Source organism: Eucalyptus grandis, chromosome 9, assembly GCF_016545825.1.
Source record: "Eucalyptus grandis isolate ANBG69807.140 chromosome 9, ASM1654582v1, whole genome shotgun sequence".
NCBI lineage: Eukaryota > Viridiplantae > Streptophyta > Magnoliopsida > Myrtales > Myrtaceae > Eucalyptus > Eucalyptus grandis.
In genome coordinates this window covers 6,192,201-6,211,856 of record NC_052620.1, presented here as the reverse complement: position 1 = coordinate 6,211,856, position 19,656 = coordinate 6,192,201, and the positions used below count along the sequence as shown (strand labels likewise).

Below are 19,656 nucleotides of genomic sequence, written 5' to 3'. Positions count from 1 at the left end.
AATGCTGGGAAAGGAAAATGTGCTCGCCGTAGACAACTGAGACGCAACAATCCAAACCAAAAGAAAGGAAACTCAACTTCCCATGAATTGCCTGAGAATTGACGGCAATGGCTTCGAAACTAACCACAAGGGATCCCAACCGACCCAAATTCTTCCTCTTGGGGAATGTTCATAGTTAGACTTCCGATTCTAATCTCTAATAAGCTTCCTAGAAATGGATTGGAAAAAGGTTCCAAGACTTTTTTTTTTTTTGTAAAAATAGGTTCCACGACTTTAGTCTTTATTAAACCAACAAAACTCAGACTATTTAAGGAGACAAGGTTCCTGACTTCAGCCTACCTAATGGGACCAACTAGACCCCTAATGTTTCATATACCTATGTACATATAGCATATATATAGCGGAAGAGGGCTTACCTCCTTTTGCTCGTGTGCCATTGGCTAGTCACCATCAATGGTGGAACAGAAGGGATCAGATCTAGACAAGGGGTCTAGACCTTCTCCTGCTTGGGAGGAGAAGCAGGGGACAGGGACAGTGGAATGACTTGATGTGAACTAGTGAACCCCATAGCAAGATTTGTGCCCGGGGAAGGAGGGTTCCTTAAGTCTTCTTCTTCAAGGGAGCCACTGATTTGATTTGCTACATCGAAATCATCCAGCTCATCTTCCGAGCTCGAGGACGAGGCTGAAGAAGTAAAACCTTCCTTACTGATCTTGCTACTTAGACCAAGAGGCGAAGAGATTTCCCTAGCCTTTGGATGAGCTTGCTATCCCTTAAATGTAGCCCAAGCCGAGCCCGCACTCCTCCCCCCGGTAGAGGGTCCCTTCACCTTCGTAATTTGAGAAGGCTCCTCTAGCAACTCAGAATGTTCCTTAGCCTTCAGGAGCTGTTTCTTTCTCCTTTCCCCAACCCGAATCTAGTCAGGCTCCAAGGTCCTAAGGCCATCCACCAGCAAAGGGTTCGAGGCATGGGTCTTCTCGAGGCCAGCATGACTATCTCTAGCTAGGCTTTGTTGAGAAGCCTTGTCTTGACCAGATGAACTTGTTGGAGCCGCACACCTGTGTCCGAATGTACCACAACTTGGGCACGACATCGGTTTCCATTCATACTCAATAGATATGGTTTGAGAATCACTATTCAACACAACATCTACTGAGTTGCAACGGGGGTGCGAGGCCGAAATCTCAACACACACTCTAGCGTATGAAATCGTCTTCATCTGTTCGGTGTAGAGGTCGATGAACAAAGGTTTCCCCACTGCACTCATAATAGCACTAATCCTAGATGCCGACCAAAAGGCGAAGGGGATGTTGTTGAGCCTAACCCAAACAGGCACATAGGTTTGGTTGTCTTTCTTGAGCTCCAAAAGAGGATGCCACTACTAAAGAATCAACGGAACTCTAGCCACTGTGAGTGGTCCTTCATTGAGTATCTTTCTACGAAACTCTCAGTCAGGGATGTGGAAGAAATAGAATCCCTGGTCATTGGCCATCACCTTAACCAATTTCTATCCCCACGCAAGTTTCAGGGCATTTTCAGTTAATTTAAATGGAAGTTTCTTCCCCACATAGTAGCCAACAAGACACTCATGCCACTTTGGGTCTATGGCCTCAATAATTTCTTCCGTCAAAGTAACAACGAGTTTATTATCTACAAGGGTTGGGGGCACATAAGGCTGCGCAAGACAACGCTTCTATTTTAGGAAAGGGTTTTTTTTTTTTTTCAGAAATAGTTCTTTTCTATTTCTGTTCTGAGGAACAATTTCTGAGTAAAAAAACCCGTTTGGTAACTACACAAAATTTATACTCTTGGAATATAAAAAGAATAGAAATGCATTTGTTAACGTAACAATTTCTTTTTTGTATTTATTCATTTTTTATTCTTGCTCATGGATCGCCGCAGCCCGTCGCCACCGTTGCACGACCGCCGGCCGCCAACCATCACCGCGATCCGCCGCCACAAGCCCATCGGCCGCCCTCCCGCGGCCACCCGGCTGCCTGCGTTTGGTGTTTTATGGCGGTAGCGGCAGCCAGCGGCCAGCAGCAGCAATGCAGCGACTAGCGGCGGCGCGGCGACCGCGGCAATCGGCGACCGATGGCAACCGGTGGCGATGGGCCGGCGGTGGGCGTTGGCTCCAAGCGAGTTGACGATGGCCGCAGCAAGAAAATGAAATAAAATAAAAATAAAATAGAAAATTAGCTTACTTCTAAAATTGTTCCTGGGAACAAGAAGCAACTTTTTTTTTGCTTCTCGTTTCTACTCCAAATCTATTCTCAGGCTAACTTTCTATTCTCGGAAATAGAAAAACAACTAGGCGTTACCAAATAGGTTTCTGTTCTTTTTTTATTCTGGGGAACAAAAGAACAGAAACCATGAGAAATAGAAATGTTCTCATGCGCTACCTATGTCAGATCATAGCCCTTCATGGCTAGCTTGGCCACACTGACTCAAGAGCGAGCTGGTGGGGGTTTTAATCCATTCCCATGCTGGTTTTTGGACTGAGCCCCACTAGGTGAGGGCCTCACGCGGCTATGTCCTCGTCTTCCAACCTAGATTTGGGGGGCCTTGGATGATGGCAGCTGGGCCTCCATCTTGCTAGGCGAAGAGGCTTTGGGAGATCCCGTAGGTCGACTAGCGATAAGGGACGAGGGAATACATGAGGGGAAAGGGGAAAGCCTTAAAAGGCTTTGTCCCCTAACGCCTTGTGCCGCCTTGTGGGCCTTATCAACATGGCCAGAGATCACCCCAGAGGTCAATGCCATCAAAACCAAAAATCTCAAGGAAGAAGACCCAAACCCTAGAGCGAGAGGAACATAGCAGTACAAGGAAGGCTTATCGGCCCAATCGCTTCGATGGGTTTAAAGCACGAGGGAAGGCAAGGCCAGTCACAAAAAACCAGCTCCAACCGTCGATCCAGCCACCCAAGAGCTGCTCCGCACCAAAACGCAGCAATAGTAGATAACATAAGCCAAAATCGCCTCTAGAGAGGAAAACATAAACAATATATTGGGATGTGCTGCTTAATGATTTTTTATTCTTACATGGATATTTAGAAAAATAAGCCAAAATTTTCAATTGTGAAGTGGATATTTAGTAAAATAAGCATAATAAAAATGATGTCGTTTCTCTTACCTAAAACGGCATCATTTCATATGAGCAATCTTTCTCTCTCTCTCTCTCTCTCTCTCTCTCTCTCTCTTAAGAGAAAGAACGTCGTTTTTTCTTTATGCAACGACCAGATCGACATCGTCTCTCTTCATCTTGGACGAGGCCAAAGCCCTCTTTCTCTTCGATTTCAAACCCTATCCATAGAATTAGGGTTTCCGTCAAAAATTGCCCCCATTTTCATCGAATCATACTTCATCGACCCCACACTAAATCTTAGTACACCCAAAACCTCTTTGCGACTTGTCTCTTAACTTGCAAATGAGGGTTTTGAGTTTACTACTGCCACGTCATCCTTACTTGCTGGACAAAGACTAAAAAGGCAACAAGTTGGAGGGAAAAGTCAAGGGTTGTGACGTGAGGAATCATTGTCGAGAAAAAGTAAAAGGTTAGTGCTTTTTATTGTTTTATGTTGACTAACCGACAATGTAAGCAAATTTGGTGTTGTCTAACAGAGTCAAAGTGTGGGAAAAGGCGACATATTGGAGGGCAAATATTAGGGGTTTGGGTAGTGTAGAGGTGAGTGCTTTAGTTTATTCGTGCTTAGGATTTTATCAATTGGTGTCCATTGGCCGATAGTGAAATTATTGTTTATTGTGGTTGTAAGGACCGATTGTTCGTTGTTATTTACTTGAGTTGTAGGAACCAATTACTATTATTATTTATCTATCTTATGGTCCCCTAATATAAAAATTAAATTTTATTGTATTTTGTGTAGTGTTAACATGGGTGATACAAGTACGCCCATTAAAGTTTGCTACGGTGGAGAGTTTAAGATTATTGGGAAAAAAAGGAATACATTGGTGGGCAAATCGTTGTTATTCTTGTCTGTGTAAGTAAGCTGTCATTTACAGATTTTAAAAGGGATATAGTAGATCAATTGAGATGCAAAATAGGAAAATTATATTACCAAATACCTTGTAAGTCTCTTAAAGATGGTTTAAGATATTTGCATGATGATAGTGGGGTGAGGGATCTTGTTTATCATTTTCTGCACAGTCACGATACTTATATGTATGTTGAACATAATTGCGATGAAAAGATGAGCAAGCAATGTTAGAATGTGCTATCGAAACCCAGCCTAGTGTTGAAATTGTTTTGGAAGGATATGTGAGAGTAGAGGACACTATAGATTTGCATACACATTGTGCGTTAGAGATATTTCAGCATCTTGAGGATACTGGAGGCATATCTGATGGTGAAGATATACCTGTTGAAGAATCGACTAGAATAACCCTAAGCTCCTGGAAGATTGCATTATCCAACGACTACGAGGATAAAACACTTGTGCAAATCATTTGCACAAGTGATGTTGACAATGAGAATATCACACAAGCAAGGGAAGAAAATTGAACATTCAAGGAAAGGAGAAAAGCACAATTTGGGCCAATGAATGAAGGCATTGTAGTAAAGAGAGATGTATGAGCTCCTATAACTGATGATGATGGAAAGTGGTCGTGATGACAATGGCAACCATGAGGATGATGATGAAGATAGTGTAGTGCAACATAGAAATGGAAGTCAATATCCTTCTTATGATTCAACTGGTACAAATCCTGCCTTTTGTATATCAATGTCATTTGATGATGCTAAGCAATTAAGAGACGTTATTGTCAGGTACTCAATCTCTCAACAACGAAATATTAAATTCGTTAGAAATATCAATACTTTTGTTAGAGTGAAGTGTGCATAAGACAATTGTCTGTGGGCAATATATGGTGCATCAAGTAAGAAGAGTGGCTCATTCCATATTCGGTCACTACAGGATGAGCATACCTATAGTGTTATGTTTGAGAATAAAAGAGTGACTAGTGTGTAGTTGGCCAAGCACTTATTCAACATCATTAAAGTAATGCCATATATCAAAAGTCCTCAATTGAAACAACTAGTGAAAGAGTAGATGGGTGTAAATGTTTCTCATAATCAGTGCAAAAGGGCTAGGTATAAGGTGATGAGTACATTGATGAGTATATATAATGAGGAATATGAAAAAATTTGGGACTATGCTTTGGAATATAGGTTGCAAAATCCACCTAGCAAAATTCATGTAAAGGTTGTGGAGAAGCCTTTGGCTGATCATGAGACACGATTTGATAGGATGTATACATGCTTTGATACATGTAGAAAGGGATTTTTAGTTGGTTGTAGAAAAGTGATCGGATTAGAAGGGTATTTTCTAAAAGGGTTATATAAGGGAGAGTTATTGGCTGCTATTGGTAGGGATGGAAACAACTAAATGTTTCTAATAGCTTAGGATGTGGTCAATATAGAAAATAAAGACAATTGGTCTTGGTTTTTGAAAAATCTTATAGCTGATCTTGGAATAACTAATGAAAGATGTTAAGTATTTATAAGCAATTAACAAAATGTACTGGCACTGTTTGTTGGTTTTGCTAATATCAGTATGTCTTGTTATATCATTTAGGTAGCTTACAAATGTTTGCTGATTTTGTAGGGACATGTTCCAACCATAGCAGAGCTGATGCAATATGTTAAGCACAAAATGTGTGCTCAGCACATATATGCAAATTGGGCAAAGAAGTATAGAGGTGATCAATTGCAGGAGCAATTTTGACTAATTGCAAAGAGCTCAAATATGACAGATTTCAAAATTCATAAAAAAGCTCTTATGCCATGTCAAATGAAGCGAAGCATTGTTCCAAATTAAAGCAAAGCATTAGTGTAGAGCTTTCTTTAGTGAGAAATTCAAGTGCGATAGCATTGACAACAACCTTTGCGAGGCTTTCAACGGTATGATTATAAAAGTCAAGTGCAAATCAATTGTTAGTATGCTTGAAGACATCAGAGTTAAAGTGATGACGAGACTGCAAAAACAGAAAGATGAATATTTGAAGTGGCCTACACAATGTGCGCCTAAGATTATAAAAAAATTGGAAGACAATATTGCTGCTAGTAGATTCTGTCATCCAATTTGGAATAGGGATGATGGATTTGAGATCATGAATAATGGTGACAAGGGGATAAGTACACTAATGGTGCCATAAGTTGTGTACGGCGCTCACTTTGGTGCCAAAAGTTTCCGTCGGATCACTTAAGTGCCAAAAAATTTGAAAAACACTCACTTTGGTGCCAACTCCGACGAAATTGGCCGGAAATCCGACGTGGCGTTTTTTTTATTTTTGACGCCGACGTGGCTCGTCGGAGAGCCGAGTCATCCAAACACCAAAACGACGCCGTTTGGTGTCTCCCCCAATTCAAAACCCTAATCTCCGGCCGTCGCCGTCCTCGACGCCTTGCGCTCGGCGGCCACGGCTTCGACCCCCGACCTCGACCCCAACCCCGACGATGGCCACTCAACGGCAGCGGCTCCGACCTCGACCCTAACCCCGACCCCGACGATGGCCACTCGGCGGCCGTAGCTCCGACCTCGACCTCGACCCCGACCGCGACGATGGCCGCAGCTCAAACCCCGACCCCGACCTTGACGATGGCCACTCGATGGCTGTAGCTTCGACCCCAACCCCGACCCCGACCTCGATGATGGCCACTCGCGGCTGCAGCCTTCGACCCCGACTCCGACCCCAACCCCGACGACGGCCACGGCTTCGACCTCGCCGAAACCCTAATTTCTTCCCCATGTGAGCTAAACGGCATCGTTTCCATGAAGCCATCCACGTAGGACGGCAAAACGACGTCGTTTTCTTAAGGAGGACCGAAACGACGTCATTTAAAGGCTTATCAATTTTTTTTTTTTTAAAAAAATCATTTTGGCCGGAATCTTTCGCCGGAGGCCGGAATCTTTCGCCGGTGGCACCAAAGTGAGCGTTTTTCCTCCGATTTGGCACTTAAGTGATCCGACAGAAACTTTTTGGCACCAAAGTGAGCGCCGTACACAACTTATGGCACCATTAGTGTACTTATCCCGGTGACAAGTATGTTATTCATTTGAAGAGAAAGAAATGTTCCTATCGGGCATGGCAATTGAGTGGAATACCTTGCTCACATGCAATTTGTGTCATCCAATTGAAGCAACTCAATCTAGAGGATTATGTGGAAAACTATTACAAGCAAAACAATTATTTTGCTGCATATCAATTCATGCAAATGCAATAATGAACTAAATGCTTCTAAAACTATATGTTATGCAATTTATTCTAATATTTTTGTTTAGGGGTTAAAATTAATCCCTAATTTTTAATGCAATAAGTGAATAATCGGATGGTCAAATTTAGATGTCAAGAAGACTCTTATTTAAAATAAGGTTCATTTTGAGTCCTTATTTAAGAAAATAAATGCACTTTAAGTTTTTATTTGAAATAAGATCCACTTTAGATCCTTATTTGAAAAAATAAAGATATTTCAAGTTCTTATTTGCAATTTTTCCCCATATTTATAAAGATGGAGATCCCTTCGAATTAGTTTAAACTTACGTCTTCAATTTACTCTTTTCGAAAGGTTGACATATTAAGATGAGAGAATATGTTTGGTTACTTCTTTACTCTTCTTGCCTTTCCTTTTCTTCTTCCCCATCATGTTAATTCTCCCCCCAACCTAGAGCTAGAGGTAATTAGTTTCAAAGTAGGTAAATTCTATGCGAAGAATTGAGAAGAATATAATCATTTCCCTTGGGAATGGAACAGGTAATGACTAATTTTGGGGTCGATTTGAGAACCAAACTTAAGTTTAAGTAATATAACTATTATTATAGGGAAAATATATCATATGAACAATTTGCAGCATAGTGGTAAAGGGATTGATGGATTTTCTAGACTTCCTAGTCTTGAAACCTAACTAAGCAAATGTATGTATCTCGAGGAACCAAACCACTTAGGGTGTGTTTGGTAACATTTCTATTTAGGAAAATAATTTCTTTTTAAAAATAGTCTTTTCTATTTCTATTATTTAGAACAATTTATGGGTAAAAAAATGCGTTTGGTAACTACACAAAATTTCTATTCTCCAAATAAAAAAAGAATAGGAATAAGTTTGGTACGACCCACAAATTTTTTTGTAATATAGAATTTCTTTTAATTTTTTAAAATATTTTTAGATTTTTCTTTTTTTTTCCTCTCTTCTTCTTCTTGCTCCTTCTTTAGTTGACAACCGTAGCCACAAAGCAGTTGACCGGCAACCACTATTGACGAATGCGGGCGATGAGGAATAATTTTGTAATTACACAAAATTTCTATTCTTAAAATAGAAAAAAAGAATAAGAATATTTTTAGTACAAATAATAAATTTTTGATCTCGAAACTAGGAGCTGGGGTTGGAGTTGAGTTCTTTAAAAGCAACTGGGAGCTAGTAGGGCCGTCAGTCATTGAAGAGGTGAAGGATTTCTTTACCACGGGGAGACTTCTCAGGGAGATCAACAACACCATTCTAGTTTTGATCCCAAAAGTCCCCAATGCAACCTCGGTCAACGATTATAGGCCCATTGCCTGTTGCAATACTATTTATAAATGTATTATCAAGATTTTAGCTAATCGTGTCGCTGCAATTCTTCAAGATATTATCAGTCTTTCTCAGAATGCCTTTGTCAAATGGAGGCGTATCAAAGACAATATTCTTCTTGCTCATGAGTTATTTGCTGGCTTCCATCTTCATATGCATGTTCCTAAATGTGTTGTCAAGGTGGATTTTCAGAAAGCTTATGATACGATGGACTGGGACTTTCTAGAACTGGTTCTTTGTGCTTTTGGCTTCCCGGATCACCTTATTCAGCTCATTATGGTATGTGTTCGCACCCCAAAGTTTTCTATTTTTTTGAATGGGGAACTACATAGGTTCTTCCCTAATTGGCGTGGCCTTCGTTAGGGGAATCCCATGTCTCCTTACCTATTCACTCTAGTTATGTAGGTCTTTTTCGGGATACTGAGCGATTGTGCTGCGCAACCGCGGTTCAATTTTTTATGGAGATGCAAGGCTATAAGGTTATCTCATCTGTTCTTTGCGGATGATGTTTTTCTCTTCTATCAAGCTGATATGGCCTCGATATCTCTCCTTAAAAATGGTATGGCTACCTTCTCGGCATGGAGTGGACTGAAGCCAAACAACAGTAAAAGCGAGATCTTTCTTGCTAGAAGATCAGATGAATTGTGGAGTGAGATTCTTCTAGCCTTAGGATTCATTGAAAGGAAGCTGCCGGTGCGCTACTTGGGTGTTCCTATTATATCCTCTAGGCTTGGCAAGGCGGACTGTGTATCCCTAGTGGATCGTATAACGACCAAGGTCCAATCCTAGACTCACCGCTTTCTCTCTTTGCTAGCCAGCTTCAATTGATAAAGTCAATCCTTCATGCGATCCAAGTTTATTGGGCGAGTGTTTTTACTATCCCCTTTGTAGTTTGGACCGCATTGAGCAGATCCTCAGACAATTTCTTTGAAAGGGTCCAAGTCTTGGGAAGGATGGAGTGAAAGTTTCATGGGAAGATGTGTACTTTCTAAAGGAAGAAGGTGGTTTTGGGATTCACAGGTTGAGGGATTGGAACAAGGCAGCGATGCTCAAGTATATTTGGATCCTTTTTATAGATAATGAATTTTTATGGTGCAAATGGATCCATTCGACCTTCCTGAAAAGGAAAAGTTTCTGAGTGGTTTGAATCCCTACTTTTTGCTCTTGAGCTTGGAAGAGAATCCTCCACCTCAGAACTGAATTCAGACTCTCCTTCCACTAGAGGTTAAGGGATGGCCAGTCAATCTCCTTCTGGTTTGATCACTGGCATCCGAGAGGTCCCTTAGATCTGATTTTCTCAAATTCCATGATATATAGCTCTGGTTTATCTAGGCTGATCTTTTTTCACCATCTAGATAGTACTTGAGGACAATGTTAGAATCTTGGAATCAGCCCCTTCCTATCATTTCCCAGGTATCGGACCGTTTTACTTGGACTGATAGCTCTTCTGGTCTTTTCTCGGTTGCCTCGGCGTGGCATGCCGTTAGAAGGAAGAAGGCTAGGGTTGATTGGGTGTCCCTAATCTGGAACAATGTTATCACTCCAAGATATCAATTCAATCTCTGGCTTATTATCATGAACTGTCTTCCCACCCAAGCCTTGCTTTTGTCGCACGGCCGAATTGGGGATGCGGTATGTGGTTTTTGCAAGCTGACGTTGGATTCCATCAATCATCTCTTCTTTGGGTGTCGCATCACTGCCAACTTTGCTTTCTTTTAGGCAGCTAAATGCAACCTCCCTTGGCACAACGGGACCTGGTCTGAGAACCTTTGGTGGGCGATGAAGTTTCTCTCTGGTAAGGATTTCTATCGGTCCATTGCCCGCTTTTCGTTTGATGCTCTTTGTCACCTTATTTGGAAGTTTAGGAACGACATCCTATTTAGAGACCATACTTTAGCGGTTCCGGCCATTAAGAATCATCTCATTAAAGTTGTTAAGGATAAGGCTTTAACTTTCAGAAGTGTCAAGGATAACCAGAGGAACAGAAGACTTCAGCATAACTGGGGGATAGATCCTTGCGTTTTCTCTTCTACTCCGGCAGATCCATAGTCCTTGTAGAGGATCAAAGATTGCTTTTGGAAGGCTCCTGGCCCCTAACTTCTCTGTCTTGGGATGGTTGTTGTTCATCTACGGCGATCACTCATGCCGAGGGGTTCTTTCATAGTTCCCTGTTGTTGTAGTGGGTTGTGCAGGCTTTGCTTGCTTTTTCCTTGTTTGCCACTCCTTTGTTTAGCGGCCCTTTTTTGCATCCGGCTCCTTTTCACTCAATATGACTTGTTGTCTTGTTGAGTACAAGTTTTGTGACGCCGAATCTTGTGTAAATTGTTGGTTTAAGCTTAATATATTATTACTTTTCACCAAAAAAATCATAAATTTTTTTGTAACGTGGAATTTGTCATTTTTTAATATTTTTTTCCTTTTTCCCTCTCTTCTTCTTTTTGCTTCTCCTCTAGCCATTGACCAGTGTTTGGCAACCACGGCCATCAACTCGTGTCCAGTGGCTGCAATTGTCTACCAACAGCCAATGTCCAACGGTGGCAATGTTTGGTAACCAGTGATAGCGGTGGGCTGCGAGAAAGAAGAAGAAAAGAAAAGAAAAAAAGAAGAAAGAAAATGACTTATTTGTGAAAATTGTTTCTAGATATAAGAAGCAACTTTTTTTACATCTTGTTTTTGTTTTAAATATATCTCTAGTACTTTTCTATTTTGAGGAATAGAAAAATTAATTGATATTACCCAACAAATTTTTGTTCTTTTTTCCTTCCGATGAACGAAAGAACAAAAATTGAGAGAAATTGGAACGTTACCAAACAGAGCCTTAAGGCCCGTTCCTTGTTTTTTTCACCAAGACTTTTGCCCAAACTCCATGTGAATCAACCTAAAACCAGTTTAGTAAGGCTTGTTCTACTTAGTTCTCAAATTGAACCGACCCAATTACACAGTTCTATCCGCCACAAAATCATAAGTGAGTGAAGAAAATTCAAGGCCTCATGCTATGGCTATAAAATTATGTCAAGCGTGCAACCTAGTTTTCTAAAAAATTATGTCTTGATTTTATCTTAACAAGTTTTTTCTTCAGCCCAATCCTAACAAGTGAATCATGCCGGATTGTATGCATTTCCTTAGAAATGGCCCAAGTGATACTCGGTCCAAAATAGCACCTGGGCTTTGCTCTGGATATTCCACCAATGGTTTATGTTTGCTTTCACTTATGATATTTGCTTTAGACTCCTTTTTCTCGAAAATTTCAAATTAAAAAGCACAATTTGTCACGGACTTCACAAATAAAAGCCAAAAATAAAAGTGATTTCTTCCCAATTGAGTCCATTCAGCTAATTTTGGCCGGAAATTGCTAACATGGATGGCTGGCACTAACGTGACACTTTTTAAATAATATTTTGAATTTTTTATGGTTCCTTTTCTTCTTCTTTTTTTTTTTTTTTTTTTTTTTTTTTTTTGGGGGGTTTGGATTGTCAGCCAACTCTTGTCGGCCATTGGCGAGAGGCATGACACCCTTGTTGGCAAAAGCGAGGGTGCAGCACAAGCCTCAACCTCGAAACAGTGAGGGCCACAATGCCCTTGCCTAGAGCTAGTGATGGTCAGCTGGCCCTCCCTACATCCAAACCACAACCCCCAAATGCAAAAAAAAAAAAAAAAATCAAAATATTATTAAAAAGTGTCGTATCGGCAATTTCCTATCAAAATTGGTCAAATGGACTTAATTGGCAAGAAGTAAAATGGTTTATGATTGAATTGGTAAGAAGTAAAAATGTTTAAGACTTAATTGGTAAAATTGAAATATTTATAATTGAATTGGCAAAAGTACACTAATTTTAGGACTTTTTGAATAATTTTCCCCACATGAAAGTAAATTACAAAGTTGATTTTTCTAGTCAAGTTGAACTCAACAGAGCTAGAAAAATAAATTCGAACATTCAGTGCCTTCAATAATTCATCGAGTACGTTAGAATTTGGAAACCCAAGCTTGTGCCAGTCCAAGACAAGTATCGAGTTTTTGATAAATAGAGTAACATTACAAGTTGAATGATTGAGGCTTACATTTGATTCAGTTACAGTCTAATCGAACCTCCATCCATTCCGTCGATCGTCCAAATGATCATTAACGTTCAACCCTCGATATATGTGGATCATAAGGGTCCAAAGATTGAACGGTCAAAAAAGTTTTGTATAATTGATTACCAAGCACTAAGTAATTGCGAAACTAGACAAGAGACGTGGATGGACAATTCTTGACTCGCTCGTCCCCCTAGCAAAATTCTTCCTCTTGAAAGCGATGGAACTCGAGAAATCCTCCTCCACTTTGTCATGAATTAGAGGTGTAATCAAGTCTAAGTCAATTATGTTAAATTAATGTCTTGAGTTTAAATTCGATAATAATTTGTTAAATCAAATTTATTGATAAAGATTTTTCAACTAGATTTTAAATTAAACGAAGAAACTTTTCCACGCAATATTCCACACTTGGGTTTTTTTCTAGCGGAAATAAAAGAAAGTAGTCTTTGCACGTAGAGCCAAACGTGGGCGTTGGTCAAACTTTTACCTTGGGCACATTTAAATATAAAGCATAATCTCTCCACGAGGTGTGCTACGTGCTGCTGAAACCCTACGAGCAGCCGCTGAAGCCCTACGAGAAAGAAGAGCCACCACGCAATCAAGAAAGAAGAACGCTAATCTGTACGTACGTGCACAAAAAAGACGAATGTTGAGTTCTTGATTTTGGCGTACTTAGAGTGTTTTGTTTTGAGCTTGAACGCGATAATTTTGTACTATGAGTTTATGTCAAAGTAAATTGTTTATTTATAAACATTTTGATCTGAGAAACCCTCAAGCGTATGAGCGATTGTAAACTCTGATTATCCGATTATAATGAATTATTTACTGCTAACTCTCATCGTGGACGTAGGTACTGGTACTTGGACCGAATCACGTAAATTTCTAGTGTTCTTATTGTTTCTCATTTATTTCTCTGGCGATTTTGCGTTAACGTAAATTGTAAAATCCTGTTATTTCCATGTATTATATTCCAACAAATTCAATACTCAAACTCGACTCTACTAGAATTATTCGAGGCTCGATAATCGATTCGAAATTGAGCTTGATGTCAAGGCTTGAGCTCGGCTCGCATGAGTTTTCAATAAAACTCGTTGACTCAAGCGGTTGATAAATTAGTGTACTCAGTATCCGAGTTGAACTCAAATTGGAGCGCATTTTATAAAAGCACATGCTAGGGTCGAAAACTTAGTACTTTAATTTATTTATTCATATCCATCATGTTTATTTATAGCGAATATAAACATGTAATTATTTACTCAGGCCGGCGGACTCCTCAAATTAAATATTATCTAACTCGAGTTTGGCTCGATTAAATACTTGAGTTCCTCGAGCTCAATTCGAACTTGAAATGAATCGAGTAATCCATGAGCTAAACTCAAGTAGCTGGTCACAAATAACTTACTTGCGTACACTCTACGTTTAGTCATCCATATATACATTAAGATATAATATGATAAGGTGAAATTAAAAATATTTTGAACATTTTCCGAATTATAAAAGAAATCTAATGTGGGATTGAAAATCTTTGAACATCTTTCCTTCATGTCTAGCCACTTCGGCCTTCATCCGCCACTTTTGACGCACCCGTAATGCCTTGAGTCTGCCTCCCATCCGTCATGAGGACCACCACCACCCCCACAACCAATCACGTTCCGTACGATCGGCAATGGTCGGAAGTGACAATGATTAGCTATCGTGGTGGTGACTCTCATGCGACAGCCAGATTGTGGCATCATTGAAAGATAATGAAGTTTGTGAAGTTATTTTTAAAATCTTTCCACTTAATCTGGTTTTATCTCTCAATTGTCCCAGATTTTTCATCCGGCAGTTTATCCAAGTATATCCCATCCAGAGTACGTGCCAAATACTTTGTTATCTTATCCGAACTCAACTTCCAACTACCAACCATAGCCTTAATCAGTATCATAATTGAGGCCCAAGATGCCTTCTCAACATTTGGATGGTAAAGCCACGCATCATGATTCGAGATGGAAAGTCCAAGTCAACCACTTCAAACAGTCAAGAATTGCATGCGAGTCAACATCGAATCCTTTTGGCCAAACTGTTGACAAGGCAACTCGTTGCGTCTTCTAGCAGAAAAAAACTCATTGCGTCCACAAGACAAAGTATCGGTCAACACTCAAGACGCGCTTGGGGAGTTACTGAGTGATCACCACTCCCATCCTCAGCATCATCTTTGCCAGCAAAAGCCCTAGACCCAACAGTGTGAAACCGAACGATCGTCATGAAACTTGGAGCGCCGCTTCTCATGGCGGTTTCGCTTATCCTAGTCCACCCCGTTTTCTCCAATGCTGCCGCGAGGGTGACCTCGAGGAAGCCAGAATGCCACGAAGACGAGAGGTCGGCCTTGCTAGAGTTCAAGAGAGCCTTCTTCAGCGAGAGCTTGTGCGAGTCCTACGATTACCTCGTGACCGCGAAGCTAGAATCATGGCAGGCGGTGAAGGGAGAAGCCGGGGATTGCTGTGCTTGGGATGGCGTCGAGTGCGATGAGGAGACAGGCCGTGTGATCAGCCTCGACCTCGAGAATAGCTGCCTCCTTGGCCCAATCGACTCTAACGCCAGCCTCTTCCGTCTTGTTCACTTGCAGAGGCTCAACCTCGCGGCCAACGACTTCAGATCGTCCCAAATACCATCTGCCATAGGCAATCTCCAGGAGCTAACGAGCTTAGTCCTCTTCCAATCTTCGTTTCATGGACAGATCCCGTGGGAAGTCCTGAACTTGACCAACTTGTCCTTCCTTGATCTTTCTAATAATGCCCTGGAGCTCAAGAGTCCTAGTATAGAGAACCTAGTCCGCAGTCTGACCAAATTGGAGGGACTCAACCTCTGTCAAGTGCTCACGTCGAGTCCGCTTCCTGACGCGATTGCAGAGCTGTCCAATTTGACCTCCCTATTGCTTGCCAACTGCAGTTTGCGAGGCGAGCTCCCTATGGCCACCTTCGAGTTGCCGAGGCTCAAAACTCTTGACGTGAGCCTCAACAAGAATCTCTCCGTCCGTATGCCAGAGTTTCGTCAGAGCAGCCGGCTAAAGTCATTGTCGCTTTCCTGGACTAGGTGTTCTGGTCAGCTCCCAAGTTCACTTGGCAACCTGAGTTCTCTAATTGAGTTGAAGATCGCAAGCTGTGAGTTATCAGGGATCATTCCATCTTCAGTGGGCGAGTTGGCTAGGCTTTATACGTTGGACTTGAACGGGAACCAGTTGACAGGTGAAATCCCACCTTCGCTTGGGAAGCTCGTCAGACTTGGCTATCTCGATCTTAGCTCCAATCAACTCTCTGGGAAATCCCATCTTCTTTGATGAATCTCGCCAAGGTCACTCTTTTCGATCTTAGCTACAATCGATTGACTGGGCAAATCCCATCCCGGATCTCAGGCCTCACCAGTGTACTTAAGCTTGATCTCTCCTATAACAGACTGGAGGGCCCGATGCCGAGTACAATCTTTGGGCTCAAGAATCTGAATAAGCTCGCTGTGATTTCGAACAACTTGAACGGCACCGCCCAATTTGACCTGCTGATGAAGCATCAAAGCCTCCAGTCACTTTACTTGTCATTCAACAATTTCTCTCTGGCCACCAAAGACCTGAATGTTAGCCTTTCAACGATAGTCGTTCTCGGGTTGGCTTCTTGCAGCTTGAGGGAGTTCCCCAAGTTCATCGCAAAGCTCGATACATTGCAATATATCGACCTGTCCTACAACGGAATTTCTGGGAAAGTACCTCAGTGGTTGCTGAACGTAAGTCCGGAAAACTTGGCACACCTGAATCTTTCTAAGAACTCCCTGACCGGATTTTCATCGTACCCAGTTGAATTCAAATGGGCCAATCTCCAGACTTTGGATCTCCGATACAACGGAATGGAAGGACAACTACCGGTTCCGCCAAGATCCATCTCGTTCTATCTCGCCTCAAATAACAAACTGACAGGACAGATACCTCCGGCGATGTGCCAGCTGAGCTCGATTCAGATACTCGATTTGGCCAAGAACGAACTCTCGGGAGTCCTCCCTTCTTGTCTGAGCAATTTGAGCAATACCCTTTTGACGTTGAGCTTGCACGGCAACGGGTTTTACGGAAGAATCCCTCGGCTACAGAAGGGGGCGTGCGAATTGAAAATGGTCGATATGAGCGACAACCAATTGCAAGGGCCGTTGCCTAGGGGACTCGGCAAATGTGTCGGGCTTGAGTTTCTCAATTTGGGTAACAATCGGATTGTGGATACATTTCCTTCAGGGTTAGGCTCTCTTCCTAATCTAAAGGTACTCATTTTGCATCACAATAGATTTCATGGTGTTGTAAAGGAGCCGCCGGGCAATCATCATCGCTTTCCCAAGCTTCACATCATCGACCTGTCCATGAACAACTTCTCCGGTGGCCTGCCGTCGAAGTACTTCGATTCCTGGAACGCCATGAAATTCGCTGAGCCAGATGAGGCGGTTTACTTTACAGAGCAGATGGTGCAGGAAGCCTGGTTCTCGACTTCATCCGGAGAGTATGACTACTCGATCACGATACTCAACAAAGGAATCGAGATGGAGTACAACAAGATCTTGGAGTACCTGACCGTGATCGACCTTTCAAGCAACAGCTTCGTCGGAGAAATCCCGAGTTCCATCGGAAGTTTGACTGAACTCCATTTGCTCAATCTCTCCAACAACGCCATCGCCGGCTCCATCCCTTCGTCCCTGGGAAATTTGACCAATTTGGAAGCTCTCGACCTGTCGGGGAATGAGCTCACTGGAAAGATCCCTCCGGAGCTAACCAAACTCACTTCCCTTGCCTTCTTCACCGTGTCGGACAACCGTCTTTCAGGGCCTATACCTCGAGAGAAGCAGTTCAACACGTTCGAGAACAGTTCCTACGCAAGGAACTGGGAACTCTGCGGAGCTCCTCTGACAAAGAAATGCAGCAATCTCGAAGCATCGCCACCTCCGCCGTCCCAGGGCACGTCTGTCAAAGAGGACTCCAGGACGTGGATCGAAGAACTCGACTGGAAGATCGTGCTGATGGGCTTCGCAAGTGGGTTGGTCGTCGGCTCGGTTGTGGGGCTCAACTACACCGCAAGAATCGAACGTTGGTTCGTCGACAAGTTTTGCCAAGGAAAGCAGAGAAGACGACGGGGGCACAGAAGAAGAAGGGTTGTCTGATCTGCATTCTGAAAGTTTACTTGAAAGTTTACTTGGAAGTACTCGAGAATCTTGTTTACGTATAAGAAAACCTTGGTAGCTATGACAAACTCATTAATTTCCTTTAAAATGTGGTCTTTACTTTCCTATGTAATTTAGGAACTTGTTTTGTCTTTTGATGATACATGTAATCACTTTTCCGGAAGAGCGCTCATCTTGATAGTTCCAGTATTAAATATTGTCGTTATATCGAAAGGCACATCTTGTGAGCTAATTCCAATTCATGACTACATTTTGGAAGATGAGTAATTTATCTTGCTATTGGTGACCTCACTTTCGTGAAAGCGCTATTGAATAAATAATCCGGGAACGCTCTCCCCTATCCGTTCAAAGCGCAATTCCACTCCCTCCCTTTTGCCATCCTAGAGCTCGCCAATAGGTGCTTGTTGCTCAAGCCCTCTAGCCTGGAAGATCACCTCTTCATCCTGGTCGGACCAAGTCATTATGAGATAAGAACAATGCACCGGTAGATTCATTGCTAATCACAAGCCACATGCGAGAACAACTCACAAAAGCATGTGTATGATTTAAATGAATTCTATGCAACTCCCATCTCAAAGTTCATCAAAAGTTCTCTAAACAATATGAGATTTTTGTTAAATTACAATAGGAAACTATTTATAATTTGAGTCCATATATTATTAATAGTTTAGATTTTGACTCATGAATAAGTTCTTTAAACATACTATCTCTTTTTTTTTATAATTGAGGAATATGACAAGGGCACGAGGTGCTAATTATAGTTAATTTTTCTATTTGATATAACTCTAATTTAAAGGTGAATTAGGATAAACTTTTATGTCTCGAATTCTCGTTCTTACTTGTATTCTCTATTTTTTATAATTATGCACCGAATCCTAAGAACTCTAACATTGTGGAATGCAAAATTGCAATTTTATTTGCTTTAACCTATTTAAGCAACCACGTCACATCATCACATTGCCTTTTGTTTTTTCGAACAGGTATCACATTGCTTCAATGAGCAAGAAAGAAGAAAGGAAAAAGAAAGAAGACATTTCTTGCAGATCTGGCAAGAGAAAACAACAAAACACACATCATCATCACCCAACCACACCAGCAGTCTACTTCTTGCTTAGCACTGCAGTCTCTCTCTCCCTCTCCCTCTCCCTCCCTCTTTCAAGTCAACTGCTAATTCCTCAGATTTCTGCGCCGTTCTCTCCAACGGAACGAGAACAAAGGGCGGCGACAATGGCGGACGAGAAGAGTCGACGTCCGTCCCCCTGAGCAGCGGCGGCGGCAGCAGCGGCCAGCGCGACATCGACGAGGTGGGCGAAGGAGGCGGAGATCCCGAGGACCCGGTCAAGCCCCGCCCCCCTCTCCCGCCAACTCCTCCACCCGCCAGGTCCGTGCCATTGTCCCTGTCGACCGACCCGCGTTTTTTCGTCGTGAATAGTCACCGGTTCGGGCGGACCCTGTTCTTTTTATTGGGTTCTTGCATCTGGGTTCTTGATTTTTTGTGCTATTAGTTGACTTTTGACACGTTGCGGATGCTTTGTGGGCGTTTTGGAGAGAGCCATTTGGCGTGAAATGGTCCCTAGTCGTGGGAATTTAGGTCAAGATGCGTTCTTGGTCTCTCTCCGTGTCCCTGTCATGGAGAGAGGAGGCAAGTAGAAGGAAGGGATGGGACGAGATATGGAAGGAAGTGGGAGAATTATGAGTGGTGTTGAATTCTTTGTCATAATCCTTACTTGGGTGATGGCTGAACTTCACTAGTACAGTGCTCGGCGTGCAATTCGGTTAACAAAACAATGTTTCTAGTCTGTGATTCCTAATGCATTT

The 19,656-nt window shown here is 42.1% G+C and overlaps 1 protein-coding gene across 1 annotated transcript; it reads left to right on the top strand.

The window, feature by feature from the left end:
- Positions 1-14,896: 14,896 nt before the first annotated feature.
- Positions 14,897-15,970, top strand: LOC104418177 (receptor-like protein 7). The gene has a single exon (XM_010029434.3). The coding sequence runs from the start codon at positions 14,897-14,899 to the stop codon at positions 15,968-15,970; it is 1,074 nt and encodes a 357-aa protein (XP_010027736.2).
- Positions 15,971-19,656: the final 3,686 nt, after the last annotated feature.